The sequence below is a fragment of the Hyperoodon ampullatus genome (assembly GCF_949752795.1).
Source record: "Hyperoodon ampullatus genome assembly, chromosome: 3".
In the NCBI taxonomy this organism is placed as follows: Eukaryota; Metazoa; Chordata; class Mammalia; order Artiodactyla; family Ziphiidae; genus Hyperoodon; species Hyperoodon ampullatus.
This window is the reverse complement of record NC_136916.1, coordinates 148,315,118-148,339,583: the sequence shown is the minus strand read 5'-3', so window position 1 is coordinate 148,339,583 and position 24,466 is coordinate 148,315,118. Positions and strand designations below refer to the sequence as shown.

General features: G+C 36.8%; 1 protein-coding gene across 1 annotated transcript in view; it reads left to right on the top strand.

The window, feature by feature from the left end:
• The window catches only part of LOC307049371 (synaptojanin-2-binding protein), a gene marked incomplete at both ends in the record, with an annotated part of 35,302 nt that extends 11,613 nt beyond the window's left edge, over positions 1-23,689 (top strand). The window contains 3 exons of the mRNA XM_079698897.1: positions 11,905-12,041; positions 20,824-20,919; positions 23,549-23,689. Of these exons, the coding sequence (XP_079555023.1) occupies positions 11,905-12,041; positions 20,824-20,919; positions 23,549-23,689 (374 nt within the window). The remainder of the gene's footprint in view (positions 1-11,904; positions 12,042-20,823; positions 20,920-23,548) is intronic.
• Positions 23,690-24,466: the final 777 nt, after the last annotated feature.

Sequence of the window (24,466 nt, the reverse complement as noted above, 5' to 3'; positions counted from 1 at the left end):
ATTTGCCTTGATTAAATATCTAATAATTGGGAGTGGGTTTGGTGGGTTTTATGGGTAAGTGTGTGTTTAGCTTTAAAAGAAACTGCCCAACTTTTTCAAAGTATGTGTGTCATTTTACAATTCTATCAGCCATGTATGACAGTTCCAGTTATCTCACATCCAACATTTGCCAACATTTGATATTATCATTCCTTTTTATTTTAGCCATCGTAGGGTTTGTGGAGTGGTTTTTTTGTTTGCATTTCCCAGATAACTAATCATGATGAGCATATTTTTATATGTTTATTGGCCATTCATATATATTCTGAAGTATTTGTTTAAGTCATTTACCCATTTTTATTGGATTGTTTGTTTTCTTATTATTGGATTGTAAGAGTTCTTTATATATTCTGGGCACAAGTCCTTTGTCATGTATATGTGTTGCAGATATTTTCTTTCGGTTTGGCTTGCCTTTCCTTTTTGGGAAGTAGGGTTTGTGTTTTGAAGAGTAGAAGTAAGTTTTATGAAGCACAGTTTGTCAAGTTTTTTTTTTTTCTTTTATGGTTGTGCTATTTGTGTAATGTCTAAGAAATCTTAAGTACCCCAAGGTAAAGAACATCTTCTATGTTTTCTAATAGAAATGTTATAGATTAGCTTTTACATTTAGTTCCAAGATACATTTCAAATTAATTTATTTTGCATGTGTTTGAGTTAATCATTAAAATTCATTTTTATCTCTTATCTCATGTAGATACTCAGTTGTCCCAACACTTATTGAAAACATTATCCTTTCACCATTGAAATACATTATTATCTGTATCAAAAATCAGTTGACCATTTATATGTGGGCCCAATATTGATCTCAGTTTGATTCCATTAGCCTGTCTTTCTCTATACAAATACCATAGTATGTTGACAAATGTAGCTTTATAGTAAACCTTGAAATAAAGTGTGAGTCCTCCAATTTTGTTTCTTTTCAAAAATGTTTTGACTATTCTAGAACTTTAATAATATAAGTTTCAAAAAAACCACCCCAGAATATTAATTTCCATGTAAATTTTAGAACCAGCTTGTCAGTTTCTACAAATACATCTCTGTTGGATTTTGACTGGGATTACATTAAAATTATCCATTTTATGAAATAATGCCATTTGCAGCACCATGGATGGATCTAGAGATTATCATACTAAGTGAAGTGAGTTAGAAAGAGACAAATACCATATGCTATCACTTATATGTGGAAACTAAAATATGACACAAATGAACTTATCTACGAAACAGAAACAGACTCATAGACATAGCGAACAGACTTGTGGTTGCCCAGGGGAAGGGAGGGATAGATTGTGAGTTTGCGATTAGCAGATGCAAACTGTTATGCATAGAATGGATGAACAACAAGATCCCACTGTATAGCACAGGGAACTATATTCAATATCCTGTGATAAACCATAATGGAAAAGAATATGAGAAAGAATGTATATATATATATGTATATATATGTATGTATAACTGAATCACTTTACTGTACAGCAGAAAGTAACACAACATTGTAAATGAACTATACGTCAATAAAAAAATAAAAATCCATTTTGATTTAGAGAGAATTGTATCTTAAAAGTACTAAGACGTCTAGTCCAGGACATGGTGTATCTTCATTTATTTAGTTTTTTATTGTTTCCCACAGTTTTTAATATATTTTGATTTGTCATTCAACTAAAATGTTTTCTATTTTCCCTTATAATTTCATCTTTAACTCATAGGTTATTTGTTTTCCAAACATTTAGGGATTTTTTAGATATCTTATTGTTGAGGACAATGTTTGTGTCCCTCCAAAATTGACATGTTGAAGCCCTAATCTCTAATGTGACTGTATTTGGAGACAGGGCCTTTACTGAAGTAATTAAGGTTAAATGAAGTTATGATGATGGGGCCCCGATCCTATAGAATTAGTGTCCTTATAGAAAGAGACCCAGAGAGCTCACTCTCTCTTTGTGTGTAACAAAGCAGTCATAGGACCAGAGAGCAAGATGGTGGCCACCTACAAGTTAAGAGGAGAGACCTTAGAATGAAATCTGTCTTGCTGGTACTTTGATCTTGGACTTCCTTAGCCTCCAGAACAGAATTTCTGTTAAGTCACTCAGTCTGTGGTATTTTGTTACGTCAGCCCAAGAAGACTAATACAATTATTTTTGTTGATTTCTAGTTCATTTCTGTCTTGAAATTTATTGAGACTTACTTTCTTGACCTACCATCAATCCTTGTGAACATTCCCTTTGCACTACAAAAGAATGTTTATTTTATAGTTGCTGAGTATGTTGTTCTGTAAATGTAAATTAGGTCAAGTTCATTCTTAGTGTTGTTCAAGTGTTCCGTATTTTTACTGACTTTTCTGTTTACTTGTTCTATCAATTACTGAGGGAGAAATGTTGAAATCTACAATAGTCCTTTTTGACTTGTCTTTTTCTCATTTCAGTTTTTGTTTCATTGATACTCAAATTCTGTTATTGGGTACATTCATATCTAGTGTTTCATCTTCTTATGAATTGACTCCTTTTTTATTAGGAAATGCCCCTTTTTATCCCTTGTAATATTCCTTTTTCCAAAGTTTACTTTTTATTAATATGGTCAGTCCAGCTGCTTAGTATATCTGTGTTCATTCTTTTTATTTTAAGTTGCATTTACCCATGTATTTATGATTTCTGGTGATATTCATTCCTTCATAGAGATCCAAGTTTCCATTCAGTATTTTGTTTTTGCCTGAAGAATTTCCTTTAATATTTATCATAATGTAAATCTACTTAAGACATATTCTGTCAGCTTTTGTTTTACTGACAAAGTGTTTGTTTTGCCTTACTTTTTGAAGGCTGTATTCACTGGACATAGAATTATAAGTTAACTTGTATTTTTCTTTTAGCATTTTAAAGATGATGCTTCATTGACTTATGGCTTGCATAGTTTCTGAGTAGAAGTCTATTGACATTCTTATCTTTACTCCTTTGTACTTAAGGTGTCCTTTTTCCCTGTGAACTACTTTTAAGATTTTCTCTTTATACATGGTTTTGAGCAATGTGATTATGATATGTCTTACTGTTTTTTTCTTTTGTATTTATCCTGACTGGGGTTTGTTGAGCTTCTTAGATCTGTTTATTTATATTTTCATCAAATTTGAGCCATTTGTTTTCTTCAGACATTTTTTTCTATCTCCCTTTTTTCCTCTCCTTCTGGAACTCTAGTTACATATATATTAAACCATGTCCTGTTATCCCACGTGTTACTGTGGTTTCCCTATTATGTCTTCTCACTTACCTTTTATTCTGTGGTATCAAATCTGTTGTTACTCACATCTAGTGTATTTTTCCTTCCAGATATTCTAGTTTTCAAACCTATAAGTTTCATTTTCCTAAAAAAATCTTCCATTTTCATCAGTAGAACAGGATAGAGAGCCCAGAAATAAACCCATGCATATATGGTCAATTAATTTATGACAAAGGAGCTAAGCGTATACAATGGAGGAAGGATAGTATCTTCAATAAATGATGTTGGAAAAACTGGACAGCCACATGCAAAAGAATGCAACTGGCCTACTGTCTTACACCATGCACAAAAATCAGCTCAAAATGAAGTCAAAATCAGCTTCAAGACTGGGGGAAAAACTTCCATTTTCTCATTATGTTTGACTTCCTTTAATTATTTCCACATAGTTATAATAGCCTTTTAAACATCCTTGTCTGCTAGTTTTATCCTCTATTATTTCTGGTTGTTTCTATTGACCAATTTTTTTCTTGATTATAGGTCATGTTTTCTTGCTTCTTAGCATGTTAAAAAATTTTAATTAGATTCTGGATGTTGTGATTGTTACATTGTTCAGTGTCTGCATTTTGTTTTCTTACATTAACATTTTTAATATTACATTGTTGAATTTGTTTTGGTAGGCAGTTAAGTAACTTGCAGGTCAGTTTCACCTCTTTAGACCTGTTTGTAAGCTTTTCTAGGGTGAGTCGAAAGTAGCATTCACTTCAGCGATAGTTGAGCCCTCCAAATGTTCTAGGTGGATCTCCACTGAATTTCCTAGTGAATCGCTGAGGATTTCGATTCTGGTTGGTCAAAATTTGAAAGTCTCCCTGCCTTGCATGAACTCTGAGAATTGTTCAGCCTATAACTTACTAGTTTTTATTTGTCTAGCCTTGTGGAGTTCCACTTAATGTATACATGGCCTCTTGGAAAGACTTATGCAAATACCTGGAGCTCTTTTTTTTTTTTTTTTTGTCTAACTTCCTCCTTTCCAGAACTTTGCCCTGCAACTTCCAGCAACCTCACCCTCCCCAAACTCTGATCCCCATTTCCTCCAACCAGTGAAGCTGCTAGATTCTATTTGGGTCTCACTCCCTGTGGTGGTGATTTAGAAACTTGTCTCCACACAGAAGGTTATGGTGATCATAGAGCTACATGGCTTTAATTCAGCAGCCTATTAAGAGGAGTATATACCATGACAAAGTGCAGTTTATTCCAAGAGTGCAAAGATGGTTCAATGTAAGAAAACTGGTTTATGTGATACAACATATTAATAGAATGAAGGCAAAAAAGCCCACATGATCATCTCAATATACAGAAAAAGGATTTGAGAAAATTCAACACCTTTCCACGTTAAAAACACTCAGTAAACTAGGAATAGAAGGAACTTCCTCAACATGATAAAGGTCATATATGAAGAATCCATATATGGGTACGTCATAGTCAATGATGTAAGATTGAAAGCTTTTCTTCTAAGATCAGGAACAAGACAAGTATGCTTGCTTTCACCACTTCTATTCAACATAGTGTTGGAAATTCTATCCAGAACAGTTAGGCAAGAAAAAGAAATCAAAGGCATACAAATTGGAAAGGAAGAAGTAAATGGTCTCTGTTCACAAATGATACAATCTTATATGTAGAAAACTCTAAAGGTTCCACCAAAAAAACTTAGAATTAATAATAAACTTAGCAAAGTTGCAAGATACAAAATCAACACATAAAATTAGTTGAGTTTCTATACATGAGCAATCTGAAAAGGATGTTAAGTAAATATTTCCATTTACAATAGCATCAAAAATAATAAAATACTCATAAATAAATGTAACCAAGGAGACAAAAACTTGTACATTGAAAACTACAAAATTTGGCTGAAAGAAATTAAAGGCATGAATAAGTGGAAATACATTCCATGTTCATGGATTAGAAGAGTTAATATCGTCAAGGTGACAGTACTATCCAAAGCGATCTGCAGACTCAGTGCAATCTTTATTAAAATCTCATCTGCCTTTTTGCAGAAATAGAAAACCCCATCCTAAAACTCATATGAAATCTCAAAGGACTCCCTAATAGCCAGAGTAATCTTGAAAACAAACAACAAAGTTGAGGGACTCACAACATCCTGATTTCAAAACTTGTACAAAACTGCAGTATTCAAAACAGTGTGGTACTGACATAAGGACAGATATATAGAGCTGTGGAACAGAATAGAGAGCCCAGAAATAAGCCCTCTCATATATGGCCAAATGATTTTTGAAAGGGTTCCAAGACCATTCAGTGAGGGGAAAGACAGTCTTTTCAACAAATGATGTTGGGAAAACTGGATATCCACGTGGAAAAGAATGAATTTGGATCCTTGCCCTACATCATATACAAAAATTAACTAAAAATGCATCAAACACCTGAATATGAGAGCTAAGATTAAAACTCTTAGAAGAAAACATAGGGAAATTTTTTCATGACATTGGATTCAGTGATGATTTTTTCGATATGACACCAAATGCACAGGCACAAAAGAAAAAAGATTAATTGGGTTTTACCAAAATTAATTTATGACTCAAAAGATGCTGTAAAGAGAGTTAAAGATAACCCACAGAATGGGAGAAGATATTTGCAAACCATATATCTGATAATGGACTAACACCCAGAATATATAAAGAACTCTTACAACTCAACAACAACAACAACAAAACAACCGGATTCAAAAATAAGCAAAGAACTTGAAGAAACATTTCTTCAAAAATATATAAATGGGCAATAAGCTCATGTAAAGATGTTCAACATCACTAGCCTTTGGGAAATCCAAATCAAAACCACAGTGGGATACCGCTTCACATTCATCAGAATGACTACTATCCCAAAACCCCCCAAAAATGAAGATGACAAACACTGATGAGGATGTGGAGGAATTGGAACCTTGGACAATGCTTTTTGGAATTTAAAATGTGGTACAGCTGCTGTAGAAGACAGTTGGGCAGTTCCTCAAATTGTTAAACGTAGAATTACCATGTGATCCAGCAATTCAATTCCAGATATATACCAAAAAAGAATTGAAAACAGGAACTCAAACAGACACGTGTACACCAGTGTTCATAGCAGCATTATTCACAATAGCAAAAATGTTGAAACAACCAAATGTCCATTGACAGTTTATTAAACAAAATGTAGTATGTACATGCAATGGAATATTATTCAGCCTTTAAAAGGAATGAAATTCTGATACCTGTTACAACATGGATGAACCTGGAAGACATTATGCTAAGTGAAATAAGACACAAAGAACAAATATTTTATAATTCCATTTATATGAGGTATATAGAATAGGCAAACTCGTAGCGACAGAAAGTATAATAGAGGTTACCAGGGGCTGGGGGAGGGAGGAGTGAGGAGTTATTGTTTAATGTATATAGAATTTCTATTTGGTATGATGAAAAAGTTCTGGATATGGATAGTGGTGATGGTTGCACAACATTGTGAATGTACTTAATGCCACTGAATCATACACTTTAAAATGGCTAAAGTGTTAAATATTATGTTGCATATATTTTACCTCTAAACAAACAGTACGTTGTTTGTCCAGTGGTGCTTGATTTTGTGTTACATATATTTTACCACAAAATGATTAGATGAATATTGGGTTGTGTGACCAATAGAGCTTGACTGGTGTCTAGGGAAAATTAGTGAGATTATCTTGGGATAGAAAAACCCTGAAGGTAGATAGGGGGAAAGTAGAGTGTTTGTCAATCTAATGTTCATAAGTCAACAGTGGCTGTCATCATTGGGGGTTAATGGACTGTTTTGTTTCATTTTAATGAATTATTTTTTCCAGAATAACAGATTGTGAAACACTGCTCTTTTACTTTATAACCTTTAGATTTTAAAGAGAAGAATCTGAAGGAAATGAAGGATTTTTCCTTCTCTATCATGATAGTAAGCAATAGGGACCCTGACTATGGTGACAGAACTCCAGAATGACCAATTCTTCCTCTGGAATATATTATCCCTGAGGATTGTTCTACAACCATTATCCCAGCATTGCTTATTCAAGCCAGCCCCCAAACAAGTTGACTTTGCAGACTTTTTTCTAAAGCAGTTGTTCATATTTTCTACAAAGATACAGTATAGCAAAATGGTTTAAAACTTACACTTAGCAATCAAACATCCTAACTTAGTGTCTGGGCTTTGCAAAGAGTTAACTGTGTGACCTTTTATAAAGTTACTTAATCTCTTCCTGCCTCACTTTTTAAATTCACCTGTAAAATGTGAGTGATAAACACTTCATGTGTTTGTTGAGAAGACTAAATGAGATAATGTACATAGAGTACCTAGCATAGTACCTGGTACATATTAAAACGCTTAATAAGTATTAGTTGTTGCTGCTGCTGTTGCTGCTCTTATTTGTAAACAAGCTCAAGATCCAGACCTGGAGACAGGAGGAGTCCACAAGAGGGCATGTCTTGTTTAATTTTACAGGGCTGTTATACTAGGCACATTTTCTTTCTCTCCCAGTCCTATGATGGTGTCATTCTTATGCCATCTGTACTTTTTTGTGTTTAGACTTCTCTTCCAAATTAGAGGCCAAGCAATCCATTTTAATCTTGCCACATTTAAAAAATTTATTGGCACATTATAACCAGGGTTCACTATGGAGTACGTTTTCATTCACTCACTTTTTTAAAAAGTCTATTGAGTCCTCGTCTTTTTCTCTCTCCCTCTCCCTTCAACCCCTTTTGGATAGTAGATGCCAAGAACTGAATTAATTATACTCTTCAGCTCCATAATACATTGTCCTCATGAGTACGTGCAAGGTCCCTCTTTGGTTTTATTTTTACCTTTCATCCCTAAACCTCACCCTGTATCCTTCCCTCACAGATCATGTGTCTTTACATGTCCTTAAATATGCATGCATTTTTGTAAATAGGTAATACTGTTCTGCATGAATGTGTTTTTAAGATTTTATACTATTAATACCAACATTACATTTTAAAACTCTGTTACTTTGTGTATGATTATTCAGTGCTTTTGAATTTTAATTATCTCTCAGTTGCCTGTTCCCCAAAGCAGCGATCCCCCACCTTTTTGGCACCAGGGACCGGTTTCGTGGAAGACAATTTTTCCACAGATGTTGTGGGGGGGATGGTTCAGGTGGTAACGCAAGTGATGGGGAGCAGCAGATGAAGCTTTGCTCCCTTGCCCGCTGCTCACCTCCTGCTGTGTGGCCCGTTTCCTAACAGACCATGGACCACCAGTCCGCGGCCTGGGGGTTGGGGACCCCTGCCCCAAAGGATGAACACCTAAATTACCATCATTTCCTCAATACCACAAAACATGCGGCAATTAACATATTCTTGCATTACCCTTGATAGGATGATCACATTGGTCCAAACTGAGATGCTTTTGACCTTGAAGGGGACTATTTTAATTACAGAGACAACAGGTGTAGATCAAGACTCCCAGACAAACCAAGATATGTGATCCACCCTATTTATAGAAGATTTTCCTAGGACGTAGCCAATAATCAGCAGTTATATACTGGGATAGCCCTTCCCCTTCTGGTTGTTTCTAGCTGGCATCTGGTTGGTGCATGTGCTGGCCTGGTTACTGCATATTTTAAATACCACCATTGCTAGAAACTACTCATGAGGGAGATGTGTGGGTCACAGGTAAGAGACATCCTTAATATCAATGAGTTTGAGTTCCAATCCATTCTTGTCTTATTAATAGATGGGTGGACTTTTTAATCTCTCTGTCTTCCTGTATTTCAAGACTTTTCACATTTGTACTTTACATTTATTCATCCTTTCTCCATCAGACTATCTAGTTTGGGGTTGTCACAGGCACTACCAGTTTATTGACAACTACTCTTAGTGCAGCTACTCCATATAGCAACCACTACATAGTTTATAAAGGATTTTTTCAGATTTTATGTTATTGGATGCTAACAACTACCTTTTGAGGTAGAGGGGACAGAATTTATAATCCTTATGTTACAGAAGAAGAAGCTGAGGATCAGAGATACACTGACTTGTTTCAGTCCGCATACCAGGTAAGTTATGGAGTTGAATTTGTGGCCAGGTCTTCTGACTTGACTTCTGCAGAATCTAAAAGGGACAGGAAAAAGGATAAATTTCTATTTGTTGTTAAAGCAGGGACTGTCCAGTTTAGCTTTATGTTTTCCTCAGAATATAATGCAGTGCCTGACACACAGTAAATGATCAATAATTTTTAATGAATAAGTGGACTGAGGATTACGTAGGTATCCATGGGGCTCAGGTTTAAACTGGTAGTATTGCTACTCAGTTCTTCGGCAACTCCCGTTTATTGCAGCGATGCTTCAAATTATAGATAAGTTCAGTTTGTAAATGTTGTAACCGTAGAAAGGGACTTCGTGTCAGTCCAGAAGTTCTCATATTAATTGGTGTGGTTCATTTACAATTGAAGTAGCAATAAGCATGGTTATAAACATGCCTATATATAACGTGATGGGGAGAGTAGACTACACTTGTTTGTTTATAGAAAATTTTGGTAAGATTTTTTTCCACTCTCCTTTTTTTTCTTTTTAATTTTTATTGGAGTATAGTTGCTTTACAATGTTATGTTAGTTTCTACTGTACAGCAAAATGAATCAGCTATACATATACACATAGCCCCTCTGTTTTGGATCTCCTTCCAATTTAGGTCACCATCCACTCTCCTTTTTTAATCACTGTTCTGTAGCTTTAAATAACCGGTAGCAGAGTCCCTTTTCTTCCTAATTACTGTGTTGCATTCAGCTGCTTAACACATACTTCCTGTTCCCAGGATCCCCAGAGGCAGCTCTAGTGTTTGGTGAGGATGTTGAATTTCATTGAAGATTTTCTCCAGATAGTTTTTTCCAGTAGTGAGAGAGGCTGGTTGGCCTCAACCACCTTGCTCAAACCTGTCACAGTCTTAAAGTTATTTCAAAGCCTTTTATAATCAAGGTCCACCTACCTTTCCATCTGATCTAAATTAACATCCCCTTTCCAATCCCTCCCACCCACTATGATTCAAATTAAGAGTTTTCTGAGGGAAACCATTTAGTAACATAAAATTTTCATACCCTACCATTTAAAGAAGTTGAAATAGTCATCTTCCAGTGGAAGTTCTTTCTATTATGTATTCTTTTCATTCTCTAGCTATAGGTACACTGTATACGAGGTATATTTCAATTAGACATTTCCTGCTGCTTCCTTCTTTGGCCATGTGTTTCCTTAAATCATAGGTTGATTCGCTACTGCTTATGTTAATATTGTGAGGTTCACTTATAAGCTTTCCTCTCACCTTAAGTATCTGTTTTCTATTGAAACCAGTAGAAGGCTACTGATTATGGCTATTTTTTCCAGTTGTGCCGCCAGATATTTGTTTTTCAATTGTTTCCTAACTATCTCCTTTCTCTTTGCACTGTGGCTTTGAATTCTACAGTACCTGACATAAAGAAAGCCCTAGGGAAGTTCCCTTTTCTTTCATTTCTTTTTATTGCATAGATAAAATCCCTTTATAAATGGTTTTGTAAAATAAAGTCCTTCCCACAACTTAGTGTTTGGTCCATGGAGAAATTACCTTGGTAGTCAATTTTCATTCTTTTTTTAATTCAATTTTATTTTATTGTGGTAAGAACACTTAAATGAGATCTACTCCCAACAGATTCTTACGTGTCTAATAAGGCTGTTGTTATCTGTAAGGCACAACGTTGTACATCAGATTTCCATAACTTCCATCTTGCATAACTGAAATTTTATCCTTGTTTAAAATAATCACACATTGAAGTGAAGAATAGAACGGTAATTGCCGGGGGCTAGGAAAAGGGGGAAATGGGTAGTTGCTAATCAATAGGTTATCAGTTATCTATAGTGAATAAAACTTGGCAATCACTGTACCCAAGGATGTGGTTATTTGTACTTGAGGTATAAAAGGAAAGAAGAGTGAATTTGGTGATTTAGTCCTGTCATGAAGCATAAGTTACCTTTTTAGTTCCCAGGTTTTCTGCCAACACCTACAGTACTGCCCCCTCAATTCAACCTAGAAAAAAAAAAAAAGAACTCCCAAGGTCATTTCTTCCAAAGCACCACCATCCACAAACTCTCCTGAAGTTCGGAGAAGTATTGAGGGGATGGTTTGTTTAAGAATCTCTCTCCCACTAAATAAGGAACAGTTCATTTGCCGATTAGTTTAAAGCATAGCTTCTTCTAAGCAGGAAAGTCAAGATTTGGGGCCTCTGAATGCCACCAACAGAATCAAAATCAAATGTGAGCAGAAGCACATCTTAAAAGAATCACCATTATTTTTTCACTAAGCTCAGTATAGGTCTTTCTTTTTATATTCACCTAACCATGTTGATCATTGTGTTTGTATTTTTAGTCCTGCCTGGTCTGAGTGGGCAACTCTCGGCACTCTTGACCTCTGTTGGTGATAATAATCGTACTAATCATTGACCTTGCCCATGACTAGCCACCAGCTACATCACAGTCTTAACTTCCCCACCTCCTACCCGCCCCCCACTCCCCAACTCCCACCCTTGCCACAAGGCCTTTCCTTTCTCCTTCTCCTCATCTTCTCTAATCCCTTTCCTTCTTCTTCACCCCTATCTCCTTTACAACTCCTCCATGATTTTCTTAGGGCTGGGCTTCAACATCGTCGGTGGCACAGATCAGCAGTATGTCTCCAATGACAGTGGCATCTTCGTCAGCAGCATCAAAGAGAACGGGGCTGCAGCCCTGGATGGGCGGCTCCAGGAGGGTGATAAGATCCTCTCGGTGAGAACTGGCTTCCGCCTCCTTCACTGTCCCCGGCTCCCTAGACCCTAGTTCCTACCCCCAGCTCCTTCCTTGGGAAGATTCCTGCCTGCCCTTTTGGATCAGGAAATACAGTAAGGAAAACTTGAGAATGGGTTGTTAAGATTAAAGTATAGTATGTAGTTAGAAACTATGCACTTTAATATTTTGACAGATAACTGCATTCTCTCCAGAACACTGGGAACTAGGCTCCATGGTGAAGAGGGACTTGAAAAATACAGGGGTTAAGAAGAGAGCCATATTACTCAAAAAGCTTTGGTTAAAGGTAAATTATTGAAAAATGAGAATGGTTAGAAAGTTTTGAACACTGTATGCCAAGCAATATGCTGAGAACTTTAAACTTATTTAATATTGTAGCAACCCTATGAAGTGGTACAATTATTATGCCTATTTTGCAGCTAAGGAAGCTGAGGCTTGGTGAGGTCAAACAGCTTGCTCAAGGTCATTCAACTAGTGTATGGCAGAGGACTTGGTCTGTGAATTTGGAACCTCTACTCTTAACCCATATACTGTATTGCCTCCTAAAAGATGAGTGAGGAGCTAGGGTTCGTTATCCTAAACAGAAAGTTGCATGGTTATTTAATAATAGAGTTTATGTATGGTTCTGTATAAAAACTGAAATTAGTCTTTTCTATTAAGGGTAGAATTAGGGAACAAAAAGACGTAAACCTCAATGTGAGGGAATTTATTAGACACAAGCCAAGATAAGGAGCCTTTCTTATGTGAGCCATCACCTCAGAGAGAAATTATTTGAAGCCCACTCAAGTTTTTTAAAAAGGTATGGTAGGAGATAAATGTCAATGAAAAGAAAAGTAGATATCTAAAAAACTGAGCTCATTTGTCTTTAAAATTTTTAGCAAAGAGGACTTGACTTTATCAAAATAAAAGAATTACTACAAAGATCTCTACAAGATATAAAATACTACAAATATATGTACGACATTGATTCAAGGTTATGTGCTAGCCAATCAAGGAAAAAGTATGTGAAAGAAGAGAGGAAGAAATGCCAGGCAAAGAAAAGGCAAAAATGTAAGACAGATAACGGAGAGAAAAAAAGACGACAGAGAAAGAGAAAAAGATGGAGCTTATGCAAGAGGAAAAGGCCAGCATATTCTCTATTTTATCTAGGGCTATATTCCCTGACTCCAGTTTCCCTGCCAAGAATTTGCTCCAAAATTCAAATTCTAGATCCTGTTTCTTAAGAAATATCGTCTCACCATCCTATTCCCACTGTATCCTTAAGTGAACTTGTTAGGTATTAACCATTAAATGGTTCCATCTATTCTTGAGCTCACTTTATCTCTTTGATGTACTTAAGTACTCATTTATAATTGGCTTTGGAGTCTCTGTAAAATGATGCTAAATTATTTATTAGCCCATATTCTCATTTATTCTTTATGGGATTCCCTAGTTTTCTCACATGGTTATTTTTCCATGTTGTAAAATTTGCTCCAACTCTTTAACTGTTGCCAGATAATCAGACTAATAATGTGTCCTTTCCTTAGTACATATCCATTTTGGGTAACTAATAGAAGTATCATTAAGTGGTCTAGATTTCAGGTGAGTTATTATTGACTATTAATTTAATCTTTCCATTTCTTCCTAAATAATGCCCATGTTTTATCTTAATTTCAAGTTCTAAAATTAAATAACTGCATGATTTATCATGCAGTTTCTCCTTTCTCATCAAAATTGAAATTTAATTTTTTGTAATCACTGTGGATGAATGTAAATGATTTTTAAGACCCTGTTGTATCTGACAACCATGAAACAAAAACAGATATTACCAATAGAAGAAAAGATCTGAAGTTGAGATGAGGGTTGGAGAGTCCTTACCCAAAGTTCATTTGTATGTGTGTGTGTGATGGTGAGAATGCTTTAATATTTATATAGGTTCTCAGAGAACCTGGGGAAATTATATTTTTGTAAAAAAATAAACTATCTAGGTTTCTCATTTCTCCTGTGTGTCTACCTAAATGAAGGGAGGTAGATAGTTAAGAATAGTCAATTCTCAGTGAACTCTACATGTTTAATGAAACTTATAACTTCAGGGTGATGTAGCTGATTATAGAATACAGATTAATGTTCCATTTTGACCAAACCTATTATATAACAGAATGGCATGGATTGGGCCATTAGTCAGCTGCATTTCATATTCTCTTCAAACAGAATTCTTACTTTGGTGAATAAAAGAGTTGAGTGTCATCAACATGTATTAACTATTGTATTTGATGGCCTGCAGAGCACTGTGCCAGGTGCCATGGAAAATTAAAAGAAAATGAAAGACCAGTCTGTGCTCTTAGATCAATGGGGAAGACCCACCAGAAATCCTCATCCAGTCAGCTACAGAGACGTTGAAATATACAGAATCCTTTAGACAAAGTACCTTTAAGGACGAGTCTTTGTCTTCTCATCTCTATCCGCAACATGTAGGCCTGTAGCTGGCACAGAGTAAGCATCTAGTAAATTATTTACTCTGTGAATGAATTATAACTTTTTTGGTTTGGCTTGATTAATTGGAGCTAGATAATCTATTTTTTTTCTTCCTTCACCTTTAATGAAAAAAGAGAACCCTTCCCCCAAAATTGTAATTCACTTCAAGATTTTGGGGGAAAATGAAAATATCCAGAGTATAATCTGAGGTCAGTGCTTATTAAATTGAGCCCATTCTTTCTCTATATTTTATACATCTGTATTTGTATTATCCTATAGTTAGTGCTCCAGTAACTCTTACATTATCCTAAGATAATGTTAGATTATCCTAAGGCAATCCAAAATTATTAATCATCCAAGAAAACATATTTTAACTCAGTTTACTCCTTTCCTAAGGCAAGAAATAGGAAACTCATAGATTGATAACAACCACAGTTAAAGCAAAAAATTGTATGACTCCCCATTGGTTAACTAGAGTACCACAATCCCAACACTCTGAACATTCAGTTAGCAAAATTTTCTAGCATGTTGCAAATCTGTCATATCTCAAGTTTAATATAACTTACAATATCATGAGTTAAGGAAACTGAAGTAGCAAGTTGAGCAGTATTCTAAAATTTCTCAGTTGAATAGCTCTTGGTAGTAAAAGTGAGGTCCAAGGAATCTGGCCGTCACCTGGGAGCTGATTACAAATGCAGAGTCTCAGGAAGCTCCTCAGACCCAGACCCACTCAGATAAAAATCTGCATTATAACAGATCCTTGGGTAAGCCCATGAATAAAGTTTGAGAAGCACTGTTGTAGGCAAGTGTCTTTCAGACATTTTGAATTATGACCCATAATAGGAAATACTCACATGCACACACACACATAACTGAAGCAAAGTTTAACAAAATAATACCTATTTCTTCTATATATGATACATTCTAATATTTTGTGTTTTCTTCTAATTTCACTTACTTAAAATTAAATACTGGTCTTGACCCACTTTTGGAATGGGTCAACAGACTTATATTTGAAAAATCACTACTCAGTAAATGGAAAATCACTGATGGAATCTGTGGATGCATAGGCTATGGATTAAGTAGGGTAAGTAGGCTGGGTGTGGAGAAGACATTCAGGCAGTTTAGGTTAAAGCTAACTCAAACTTCACCAGATTGCTAGGATGGGACCTAATAATTTGCACTTTTAACAAGTTCCCAAGTTAATGCTGCTGGTCCTGGGACCATACTTTGAGAACCTCTGGTCTATATTAGTAAGGATGGTGATAAAGAGAAAGTGGATTCCACATATATTTAGGGATAAAAATCTACAGAACTTGGAGGTTAGTCAGTATGAGCTGGAATCCGTAAAAACAGTTAGAGGAGGTAAATATTGGAAAGCAGATTTGGCTTTGGAGTAGAGAGATATATTGTCAATTGGGAAAGAATCATCATTTGTTTTATGGAGCTGGTTTACCTCCAGCATACTTGGGCAAAGGATGAGAAATGGTTCTTTAAAAAAGAAACTCCCTTTGCATTTCTAAAGGGCCTCTTTTTTTTTTTTTTTTTAAGCAATTAGAGTAACTGACCTCACATATTAGGATACCTTTAGAATTAACTAGGAGGGTTGAAAGGTATAATTGGCCTGTGGTCTTTTGCCTGATGTCACCCAATGTCTTTCTTCCCTGCTAGCAAAAGGAAACTCACGTGAGGACCAAGATTACACACTGAGTCATTGGCAGCTAGAGCTGCTATTAGAGTCTAGGCCTTTCAGCTTTGTGTAATATCAATAAATGTCACCCAGGCTTTGTGTAGTTATGGCTTTTGCAGAGTATACTCTGCAGCCAAACCTCAGGAAATCGTGCGGCATTTATTATACTCAAATGTTCAGAGTAGTATTCAGGTACTATAAGGGTTATAATGATGAGTTGAGATCCAGCCTAAGTTATTTACAGTCCAATATAAAGTGTTATAAGACAAAGATCAGTTTGAGCTTTAAGATAGTTACATAGTATGGAGATTCAGGAAGTAAATCATTCACATCTAGTGCAGTTATCTAGAAAGGCCTTGTCAATGAAGTGGCACTTAACTAAATTGCTTTTTTAATGTGAATGCCACTTCAATATATAAAAATGGATAAAAATATTAACATATAAACGCTGTTTTCATACAACTCTAAAACGTATAGTATAACACATAAAACAGAAACTCCAAAACCAATAAAAATTTAATTTCCAACATTAATGTGATGGATAGCGATAGGCTGCAGAAATAAAATTCTTGCTTACAATGTATATTTCTAAAGTTTAGTGTTGTTAGTGAAGGTTTGGGGGCTGGGCTGCTTGAGTTTGAATCCTAGCTTTGCTACCTCCATTCTGTATGCCCATGGACAGGTTGCATAGCCTCTCTAGTTTTATTACTCATAAAATGGGGTTCCTAACTTAATAGGGCTATTGTGAAGATTAAATAAGTTAGTACATGTAAAATGGATAGACAGCTCCAGACATGATAATAAATATACAGTGATTCCCGGCTATTAAAACTGACTGCTACAGCAAAGATTATTTTGAGCTCAATTCCTGTCATTGAATGTCATGTAGTGACTCAGTTTTCCCACTTGCATTCATATCATTATGAAACTTGGCTCTGATATGGAGCTATAACATCTTTGGCATTTGTTGACAAGACTGCATCACTAACTTATTTGTCTGCCTCTGAGAGAAAATACCTATTCCTTTACAATGAGAAATGCAGTTACCCTATGGGCAAGTTTAGTTACGTGAGTATTCCCACTACCATCAGCAATCTCGTACCTATTCTGTCTCTACCAGGAATTAACTAGAAAACTGAGTCTGAGAATTCACTGTGATGGTTGTAGAAATTCTGAAGTTCTTTCCCTTTGACAAATCTACCTGCCAAAAAACCAAGACATAATCAGAAGGTGGCTTGGTAGCATGAAATCACAGTCTATCAACTAGAAAACCCTGTATTCATTTCTACACTATAGGTAGCATGACTGATCGTATTTAAGATCAGTCTTGGGAGATAAATAGAATTTTTTCAAAGGGAAAGGTGTTCAGATGATGGGTATAGCTTGAGCACAGGTATGAAGGTAAGAATATATGTTTTATGTCCCAGGATCAGTGAGTTGTGTGATTTAGCTAAAGCATAGGATGTATGAAAGGGTAATGAAAGATTAAACTGGAAAGGTAGGTTTCCGGTCCTTCATTTCCTGGAGGACTTTGCATACCAGAATGAGAAATCAGGCATGCACTCTTTCCTCCCCTGCTCCCAGTTTTGTTTTTGTTTTTGAGCAATAAAGTGTCATGAACAGAATTATACTTTAGGAAGATTGATCTGGAGACATAATGTTTGAATAGGTTAGAATGAGGGAGGACCCAGAGGAAAGTAAATTAGAGAGAAGGCGATCCCAGTAGTTCAACTAAAAGTATTCATAACCTAAAGAGAGAGGCAATAGAAAGAAAATAACGTATGAGTAATGTTATTATGTTAGACTACAGGAGTTGCCAATATATTGTATGTAAAGATTGACAGAGTAGAGAGAGTTTTTAAATATTACCAAAATTTTAGTCTGAGGGAATGGTTGTGTCAATAAGAAAGAAGTCAGGATAGTTCGGTTTTGTGGGAAATAAAAAAGAGGCTTTGGATATGTTGAGTTGGGGTCTTAACAGAATATGCCCCAGCTGGCAGAATAGGTACCCAGCAGGAAACCGGCAAATCCAGAAGTAGAAGTAGGGATGAAAATGTGGGAGTTGTCTAGCAGATGATAGTTGAAATTGTGAAAATTCACCATGGGAGAGAAGAGGACAAAGGACTACTGATACTGAGGAATATTTACTTACCTTAAGAAGGAAGGAAGGGATACAGAATAGTGCAAGAACTAAGAGATCCAAGTGTTCATAAGCTAAGACAAGAGAGAACTGCAGAAGGGAGGAGGTGGTCTGAACACTGAAAAAGGGCTGTAGGATTTGGTGGTTGGAAGTTACTGCTGACCTGCAGGGGCAGCATGTTCTTCCCTGCCCCCCCACCCCACCCCCACCTCACCCCCACCTCATATATTGAGAACACAAGGAAATAGAGGGAGCGGATGGTGAGGAAGTGGAGACAGCGCATGAAACAGTTCTTTCAAAAAGATTGGCAAAGAGGAGAGAAAGAAGATGGGAAGAGGGTGATGAAGCAAGAAGTTCTTGCTGCCGTTGCTGACATTGACATGTATAAAAGATACATAGATTTTGCATAAAGTAGGGAAGAGGGTGATGGTGGGTTCCAAGAAATACTTGTGTGTGTGTGTTTTAATAGATGAGGGTAACTTCAGTTGAGAAGGAGCAGAGAACAATAATAATTAAGGAATCAAGAGGGTAAGTGACTGCTTACGTTCTGTAAGGAGGCTAGGAGGAATACGATCAAGAGCACTAGTAAATGGGTTAGCCTAGATAAAGGAACTCTAATTCAGAAATAAGGGCAAAGCAGCACTAAGAGATATCAAGGAACTGAGGGGAAAGGAAAGAAAATGGAGAGAAGTGTTTTCAGAAGTTCTCAGTATTCTCAAGAAAGATAAGGCAAAGGAATCTGCTGAGAAGATAGAGGTGATTGGAGTTGGAGTTTGATGGTAGGAAAGGCCTTGGAACAGCTACCAGTGCATATTTATTAGGGAGTTCACCAGATGAGAAGGGCTGTAAGGACGCAGCGGGAGCCGGCTAGTATGCGTCTGTGGTAGAGAATGTGACTGTGTATCTTTCTCTAGGAATATTAAACGGACTGATGACAAGGAAAGTAAATGCAGTGTGTTGCCCAGCACTGGAAAGATGGCAGAAGATCATGGGGATGAGGGATTCTAATAGTTTTCCAAGTGCTTTTTTGAAATACTAGGAACTCCTAGATGTGTAAAATGCTTTGGTGAGGATAAAGAGGGCATTCACAGAGGTATAGGAGGTATGAAGAAAGTAGAAATTGTTTTTTTTTAAGAGTTTGAGATATTGGAGCTGTAGCATGCCTAATGTTGAAGTTGAAGGCTTCTGCCCGTTGGCGATTAGAATGGAATAGAGCTGGAATTCTTCACTTTGGAAAGGTAGACAGTTTATAAGGCCAAAGTATTGATAGATTAATTCAAAAGGATATTGGCAGGAAATAGAGTGGAGGGACAATTTTGAACCTCTTGGAGAAGGAAAACTGTGACAAGGAAGATGAGAAGGTTGAATAAGTCAGTGACTTGATCTTCAGCTGAGCAAAGAATAGCTGGTGAGTCAAGGTGGAGGAAAATAGTGCAGAAGGAGCAGTGAAAGGCCAGGGCACTTTAGTCTTCCTTCCAGGATATAAAACCCCTATAGCCCTAGCTTCTACACTTACTATGACTTTGGGTAAATTACGTAGCCTTACTAAGCTTCAGTTTTTTCTTCTGTGAAAACAAGATAAAAATAGTGTCTACCTCATAGGATTATTGTGATTCCTCAGTGAGATAATGTATGTAAAACATATAGCACAGAACCTACCAAATATATTAGATGTTCTTGCTGCCGTTGCTGACATTGACATGTATAAAAGATACGTAGATTTTGCATAAAGTAGGCTATGCTGTGTCACTGAGTGCAGCATAGAATAGATACCACTTGTGGCCGGTGTCACTCCTGACACTGAGAAGTGTTAATACCAGAGCCCTTCACATCTCTCACCTTTAAGTAGTAGGACTCACCTTCACCGAAACATTTTAGAAGTTTGTATCATCACAGAAATACGGTTTTTAGTAAATTTGAGGAGAATAGGGATATCCATGGAATCAAGGGAAATTGTTCAAAAGAAAACAAGAACAATAGAAGGAGCTAGTAGATTTGTACCACATCAAACTAAATTGTGGAAGAGCTTCTCCGAGTTGTGTTTCTAGAGCTGAAGCTGGCCATGCCAGGGATTAGACATATAAAGGATAGAGTGGTAACCTGGGAGACCATGTTAGCTGTAGGGAAGCAGGTTGATGCTCGTGGAAGACATACAAATACAGTAACAGAATCCCAAGTGTCAAAACAGGGCAGGCAGTAGGAGCTCAGAGAAAGGAGAGATTCCTTTTGTTGTTGTTGTTGTTGTTTTAAACTTAGGTGCTCTTCAGATGGCCCATGTAACCTCAGCTCTAGGAAAACATAGCTTCAAAAATGAAAAAAGTTACTCTGAGTTCTAAGTAACTTTACCCCTTCTTCTAGCCCTTGGAATTTGCTCTGTAGGAGTTTGTTTTTTAAATCTTTGGTCACAGGAAAGTAAATCTTTGACTTATGAGAGTTCACATTCTACATCTCTTACTACTTTTCCTTGCTGTTTTTGGCAGGTAAATGGCCAAGACCTAAAGAACCTGCTGCACCAGGATGCTGTAGACCTCTTTCGTAATGCAGGCTATGCTGTGTCCCTGAGAGTGCAGCACAGGGTAGGTGTTATTTGCTGCCACCAGGCTTTTGTAACGTTGTGAATAAATCATGTGGTGTAATTTTCAGTAGTGTGTTTGGCTTTTTTCCTTTCACTGTCATTCTTTTGAAGAACCTGTCTGGCACAGGCAGGGGTCTTCTGAAACTTTTGCTTATCATTAAAGGAAATTTATAACAGTATGTTTGCAACCCAGGTCGTAGCTTCAAGGTAATGTGCCCTAAAGATAAAGCTTGACAACCAAATTAAAATAAATGGGGAAAAATACAACCAGAATCAATTTTAGAATCAATTTTATTTCATACTAGGGAAGGAAACATATGCTGCCCTTGAACATTCTTATTTATGAAACTCTAAGTGCAACGATGGTGGGTTTTTTGATACCCACTATGTGCTTTTCCCTATCACCACAACGAACCCTTTTCTTATCAACTTGGGGATCCTCTTGACCAAAGTTCTAGTGCTCAAAGGGGAGCTCCAGGAGAAAGGAAATGGGATTCAGAATTCAGTCAAGTTAGCACCCATTCTACATCCATTCCTTAGTTCCTAGTGTTTTATAATTTGGATGATGAGAAGAGAAGCCTGAGTGGACATAATTCCTCTCATAGCATGAAGGACTTTGGAATGCATTTACAACACAGTTTAATTGCACCTTTAAAGTTACTCCCTCTTGAACTGATGCTGTCTTTGCTTCATTAACTCCTGAGTGAGGCTTCAAAGGCTGAAGAGTTCAACAGGAGATAGTAAAAAAAAAAAAGTGGAGAGGGCAAGGCACAAAAGATACCTGAGAAAACAGCTGGGGTTGCAAGCAGAATCTCAGTGTGGTGGATTAGAAAACAGGTTTATAGGAGACATATTGGTATTCAGCTGCTTCTGCCTTGGCTCTTCTTTGTTTCGAAAGCATGGGAGAATGTATGCAATAGGTAAAGGCAAGCAAATATAGGCATATGCTTTAGATATGATTAGTGTTCTTTTTGAAGGCATGTGAGAAGTGATTTACAAGGTTCATTTTTTAGGAAACATCCATAAATGACTCCAAACAAAACAGATTCTTCTGGTCAAGGAATTGGCCTAGCCCTAAAAACCATGTCTTTCTATTGAGCGTGTTCTCTCAGGACATCTCATCAGGAAATGAATGAAAGATGTAGAGGTGGGATAGAGGATAGAAAAGGTAGTTTGTTCAGTCTTGTCTTTCAGATTGAGGGGGTCAGAGTTTCATGGATTGTAATGAGGAGATTAAATGTAACTAAAAATGGCATCGCAGTTGCTGCCACTTACCTATTAAAAGTTAATGTTAATCTAATTCGAAAAGATACATGTACCCCAATGTTCATAGCACTGTTTACAATAGCCAGGACATGGAAGCAACCTAAGTGTCCAGATGAATGGATAAAGAAGATGTGGGGTGTGTGTGTGTGTGTGTGTAATGGAATATTACTCAGCCGTAAAAACGAATGAAATATTGCCATTTGCAGGAACATGGATGGACTTAGAGATTATCATATTAAGTGAAGTAAGTCAGACAAAGACAAATACTGTATGATATCACTTATATGTGGAATCTTAAAAAGTGATACAAATGAACTTATTTATGAAACAGAAATAGACTCATAGACATAGAAAACAAACTTATGGTTACCAGAAGGGATAGTGGGGGCAGGTGGGGGAGAGATAAATTAGGAGTTTTGGGATTAGCAGATGCACACTACTATGTATAAAATAGATAAACAAGAACCTACTGTATAGCACAGGGAACTATATTCAATATCGTGTAATAACTGTAATGGAAAAGAATCTGAAAAAGAATATGTATATAAGTGAATCGTCTTGCTGTACACCTGAAACTAATACAGCGTTGTAAATTAACTATACTTCAGTTTTAAAAAACGGTTTAAAAAAAAGGTAATGTTAAGAAAGGCTACCTTTTACAAAATTGATTGAAATAAAGAAAGACCACCAGCCTCAAAAGGGAATGCTTAGGCAATGAAAAAATATAACTGTTAGGATATGATTTATTTTTACTTATTTACCTTTGAGTCTTTTACTTCCATTCCATGTAGGTTTCACCTTTATCTTTGCCTAGTATTACAGAATAGGGGATGAAGGACAGGACCCCACCTTCAGAAGTAGGGGGTACCTTTTGGGAATTGGAAAGTATTTCTAAATAATGGCATTGCACCTGTGTTAACATTGCTCAGAGCTGCTCTTACTGCACTCTGATGACTGATAATCTTTCTAGAAAGATGGACACCCCCTGCCCCTGCCCAGTAATTTCCAGGCTCCCTATAGGATCAACAGGCTTCACGTCATATCTTCATTTTGCTGGTATGATACACATATAGCTTGGTGGAGACAGTACAGAAATAGAAAGAGGTTATCTCAGGGGTCCCTTTAGGTCAGTAGCACAGCAAGGTTAAATGCCTCCCCATCAGATTTATTTTGTTTCCAAAGGATTGGTGAGATTGTTGTATCAACTCAGGACAGACAGAGAGGACTCCTGTTCGATAGTGCTTGGGGTTTACAGCTTTGGGTGGTATAGAGACTGTAGACCCAGGTAATGTGTCAGCTTGGACATTTCAGTTGTGGTAAACACACATCGGTCGCTAGAGTTAACATTTTTCTTCCTCTTCCAGTTACAGGTGCAGAATGGGCCTATAGGACATCATGGTGAAGGGGAGCCAAGTGGTATTCCCATAACTGTGGTGCTGGTGCCAGTGTTTGCCCTCATCATGGTAGCAGCCTGGGCCTTCGTGAGATACCGGCAACGACTTTGAAAAGCTTGCTTTCTTCCAGTGCTCCCAGAGAAGAAGATACATTTCTCTCTTTCTCTCACCCTCCTCCCCTGCCGTTCTCCCATAACTTTCCCTCTCTCTACATAGCCAACACACGATTTAAAGAGACTGCTACCCAACCAGAACCTTGCTGCTCGAAATCTCTAAATCCTCATACTCTAATGGGAGAGTAAAGGCATTGTTTGAAGGAAAGCTGAAAGAAGGACTTGCTTAGAACAAATGAAGAGTTATATATTTTACTAGAACCACCAATAGAAGTTCAGCTGCAACCCAGAGAGGGAGAGGTCCAGTCTTCCCATCACCATGCGTGATTCCTTTTTTCTTACCTGGCATGTGTCAAAGATCAGCTGTAATAAGAGGAAGAAAGGATTTTTCTCTTTAATGATCTTCGTTGGGAAGTTTTTGTGTCCTTTATTTAATTTCTAACTACCTACTTGGGCACCTACTTTGTATCAAACAAAGGTGAATGAGGAGAGAATTTCTACTTTTTTTAAAAAGCAAATATATATATATATATACACACACACGTACGTATTCATATATGATAGTATAATAGTGATGCCTTACGGAGAATTAAAGAGGTAGAAAGCAACTCTGGTTTCTGGGTTTCTGATGTAAGAATTAAGGGATAATCTTAATTGAAGAATTTGATATGTAGCGGGAGTGAGAGAGTGAGCCTTAAGAGAGGATGCAACTAATTAAAAATCTTAGAACAATATTTCTTCTCATAATAGCTGCGGTGAAGTTGAGGTAAAATGC